A 4,014-nucleotide genomic window follows, 5' to 3' on the forward strand; every position below is an offset into this window, starting at 1 on the left:
CGTCCTTTGGAGCTGGTGATGGAGGTGCCAGAAGTCCTGGGGGGGGAACACACACACAACAGGCAAATTAAAAGACAGAAGTACCATTCAGGGAAATTTCGGAAAGCGTAGTCAAAAGGCAGAAGGCAGATCAGGTTTACCGGGGCAGGAGAGCAGAGGATGTCAGACGGGTCCAGGTCAAGATCGGGAAGTCAGGCAGAACAGGTTCGGGTTCAGGTATGGGTCGGGATCAGGTACAGGATAACGGAGGAGGTCAGGAACGCAGACAAACCGGAACAGAGAGACAGAGATACACAGGAACACAGGAGCCAGGTTGGCAGACGATCCGACAAGGACAAACACAAAGACAGGACTAGATATACACAGAGGAATCAAGAGGGAGATGGGATACAGCAGGGAGGTTAACGAGAGACAATGAGTCGAGACAGGTGGAGACGATCAGACAGAGCAAAGACAGAACAGAGAATAGAGTGGCAGATGATAGAAAGTAATTAAGGTAGTTAACCGGTAGAGAGAATCAGGTAGACAGAGATAACCAGATAGACAGACACACATAACGACAGACAGAGACAGGACAGACAGACAGACAGACAGACAGAGAAAACGAGAACGATAACAAGGCAGGCAGACAGAGCAAGGCAGACGGGCAGAGAGAGACAGAGACAGAAAGCAAGAGAGAGAGCGAAGGCAGAGAGAGCAAAAGAGAGAGAGCAAGGCAGAGAGAGAGCAAGAGAGAGAGAGAGAGAGAGAGAGAGAGAGAGCGAGAGAGAAGGCAGAGAGAGAGAGAGAGAGAGAAGGCAGAGAGAGCAAGAGAGAGAGAGCGAGAGAAGGCAGAGAAGGCGAGCGAGAGAAGGCAGAGAGAGCAAGAGAAGGCAGAGAGAGCAAGAGAGAGAGAGAGAAGGCAGAGAGAGCAAGAGAGAGAGAGAGAAGGCAGAGAGAGCAAGAGAGTACCAGGGAGAGAGACAGAAAACGAGAGTGAAGCTCATTCAGTGAGCTTCACAGATGGCTCATGACAGAACCCCCCCCTCAAGGGACGGCCCCAGAAGTCCCCAAGAGGCACCACCACACCGGGCGGGCGGACGGGGGAGCCGGCAGAGGGACGAAGCAAAGCAGAGGGACCGGCAGAGGTAGAGGACCGTGCCGAAGCAGAGGGTCGCACTGAGGCAGAGGAACAGGCCGAAGCACAGGGCCGGGCTGAGGATGTGGCACAAGTCGTGGGACGGGCACAGGCAGAGGGCACAGGTGGTGGTCCAGAAGCTGACACAGCAGTGGGGGGTACATTCACAGGAACAAACACAGGGACTTTTAAAGGCACAGTGACCGGGACAGAGACAGGAACAGTGATTGGAACAATGACGGGGACAGGCACAATCACAATGACGTTGACAAACGCAGGTGCAGGGAAAAGGGTCGTTGCTTGGGCTGGAACATGGACAGGGACTCTGACAGACACAGGGGTGGGTACTTGGATGCAGACAGGGACTGACACTGGGACGGTGAGAGGCACAGTTACAGGGATGGTGACTGGCACGGGAACAAGCAGGGGTCCAGGAAGCACTGGGTGATGGTCAGACGTGAGATCAGGTTTGTGCACAGGAGGTGGAGCAGACTTGAACACATGGGACACAGGAGGCGGGACAGGCTGGGATACAGGACTTGGGAAAGGTGTGGACACAGGAGATAATTGGGGAGGTAGGTATGCAGGAGGAAGGGCAGGCTGGCAGGCAAACGAAGACAGGTAGGCCGGGTCAGCAGACGCAGGATCTGGAGCACACTGGGAGGCAGGATCAGGAGCAGGAGAGGTGGGATCAGGAGCAGGAGAGGTGGGATTGTGGGCGGAGCCACCTGGGCAGTTGCCAGAGTCATCTGGAAAGGGGGCAGAGTCAGCAGGAGTGGGGGCAGAGCTCACAGAACTAAGAGCCAGGCCATCAAGGACAGGGGCAGAGCCATTGGGACCAGGGGCGGAGCCATCAAGGACAAGGGTGGAGCCATCAGCACCAGAGGCGGAGTCATCCGGGTCGGGGGCGGAACCATCAGAGCCAGAAGGACCAGGGGCGGAGTCAGTGGGACCAGGGGCGGAGCCATCCGGTTCGGGGGCGGAGCCATCCGGGCCAGGGGCTGAGCCAGCAGGACCAGGGGCGGAGCCATCCGGGCCAGGGGCGGAGCCAGCAGGACCAGTGGCGGAGCCAGCAGGACCAGGGGCGGAGCCATTCGGGTCAGGGGCGGAGCCAGCGGGACCAGGAGCGGAGTCATCCGGGTTGGGGGCGGAGCCATCTAGGTCAGGGGCTGAGCCAGTGGGGCTGGAGGCAGTGCCAGCAGGCAAAAGGGCGGCCACAGGTCCATCAGAGGTGGTGACTTCATAGCCACAGGTGGACACGGCAGGATGGCCATCTTCTTGGAGGGCTACGCCAGTCACGGGCCTAACCTCAAGGGCAACTGCAGCCGCAGGGGTGTTGACAGTTGCGAGACTGGCGTCCGGTGAGTCAAGCATATCAGGGGGTCCGCCATTAGGCGGGTCAGGCAGATCAGGGGGCCCGGCATCAGGCAGATCAGGGGGCCCGGCATCAGGCGGGTCAGGCAGATCAGGGGGGCCGCCATTAGGCGGGTCAGGCATATCAGGGGGGCCGGCATCAGGACAGGCGGACAGGGCCGGGGGTCTGGTTGCAGACAGGCTTGGGGGTCCGGCTGCAGAGAGGGCCGGGGGTCCAGCTGCAGAGAGGATTTGGGGTCCGGCTGCGGACAGGATTGGGGGTCCGGTTGCAGAGAGGTCAGGCAGGTGGACGGTATTGCGGCCAGGGGTCTCGGCCGAATCGAGGGTCTCGGCCAGAGCGGGGGTCCCGGACGGAGCAACGTCTTCAGGGAACTCTGCCTGAACGACGTCTTAGGGGGTCCCAGACGGAACGACGCCTTCGGAGGTCCAGGAAGGAACGACCCCTTCAGGGGTCCAGGGCGGAAGGTCGTCTTCTGGGGCCCTGGATGAAACGACGTCTTTGGGGGTCCCGGACGAAACGACGTCTTTGGGGGTCCCGGACGGAACGACGTCTTTGGGGGTCCCGGACGGAACGACGTCTTTTGGGGTCTGGACGGAACAACGTCTTCCGGGGATCCGGGACGGAACGACGCCTTCGGAGGTCCGGGACGGAACGGCGCCTTGGCGGGTCCGGGACGGAACGGCGCCTTCGGGGGTCTGGGACGGAACGGCGCCTTCGGGGGTCCGGGACGGAACGGCGCCTCCGGGGGTCCGGGACGGAACGGCGCCTCCGGGGGTCCGGGACGGAACGACGCCTTCGGAGGTCCCGGACGGAACGACGCCTTCGGGGGTCCCGGACAGAACAACGCCTTCGGGGTTACCGGACAGACCTCTTGGCGTGTCTTTGGGGGTCCGAGTTTCAGCTGCATCCGGCTTGTGGGCTGGCGTCTCAGCAACATAAGGGTCTGGGTCTGGGTGAGATGGGTTGGCCAAGGCTGCCCTCTCCTCCACTGCCAGCAGAAGTTGTAATTGCTTCTCATGAAGCTGCATGCTGTCCCTTTCGTCAGTGAGGCCAAACTCTAGGAGCTATGGCCTCTGCTGCAGGGTGTCGGTGAGAATTCTCACAGCCACCAGCTGCCTCTTTGTGTTCATCACAGAGTTGAGGGCTGGAGTCAACTTCTTCCTCAGGATGTAATAGTCCTCCAAATGCTGGAGGCAGGTAGCTATGTTAGGCTGCTGGGTTGGAAGGACAGATGAACAGGGTTGAGTGGACGGGGCTGGACTGGCAGGCAGAGTGGACGGGGCTGGACCGGCGGGCAGAGTGGACGTGGCTGGACTGGCGGGCAGAGTGGACGTGGCTGGACTGGCGGGCAGAGGCAAAGCATTCCGGAGGGCGAGCAGTTCTGTGATCTTGTCGAGTTGTTGTTGGTTCTGCCGGAGTTGCTGTTGTTGTTGCAGTAAGATGAACTTCATGGCTGTAGGTGATTGGGGAGTCTGGCTGGTTGAGACGTGCGCTGGGTCCATGTTGGTCGGATCGTACTGTC

General features: G+C 60.2%; 1 protein-coding gene across 1 annotated transcript; it reads right to left on the reverse strand.

Moving 5' to 3' along the window:
* Positions 1–982: 982 nt before the first annotated feature.
* On the reverse strand, positions 983–3,399 carry LOC134456707 (basic proline-rich protein-like). The gene is made up of 2 exons (XM_063208180.1): positions 2,844–3,399; positions 983–2,733 (listed from the first exon to the last, which is right to left on the reverse strand). Exons 1-2 carry the CDS (start codon positions 3,397–3,399, stop codon positions 983–985), a joined length of 2,307 nt encoding a protein of 768 aa, XP_063064250.1.
* Between the last annotated feature and the right edge of the window lie 615 nt (positions 3,400–4,014).

The sequence above is a fragment of the Engraulis encrasicolus genome, chromosome 1 (assembly GCF_034702125.1).
Source record: "Engraulis encrasicolus isolate BLACKSEA-1 chromosome 1, IST_EnEncr_1.0, whole genome shotgun sequence".
NCBI lineage: Eukaryota > Metazoa > Chordata > Actinopteri > Clupeiformes > Engraulidae > Engraulis > Engraulis encrasicolus.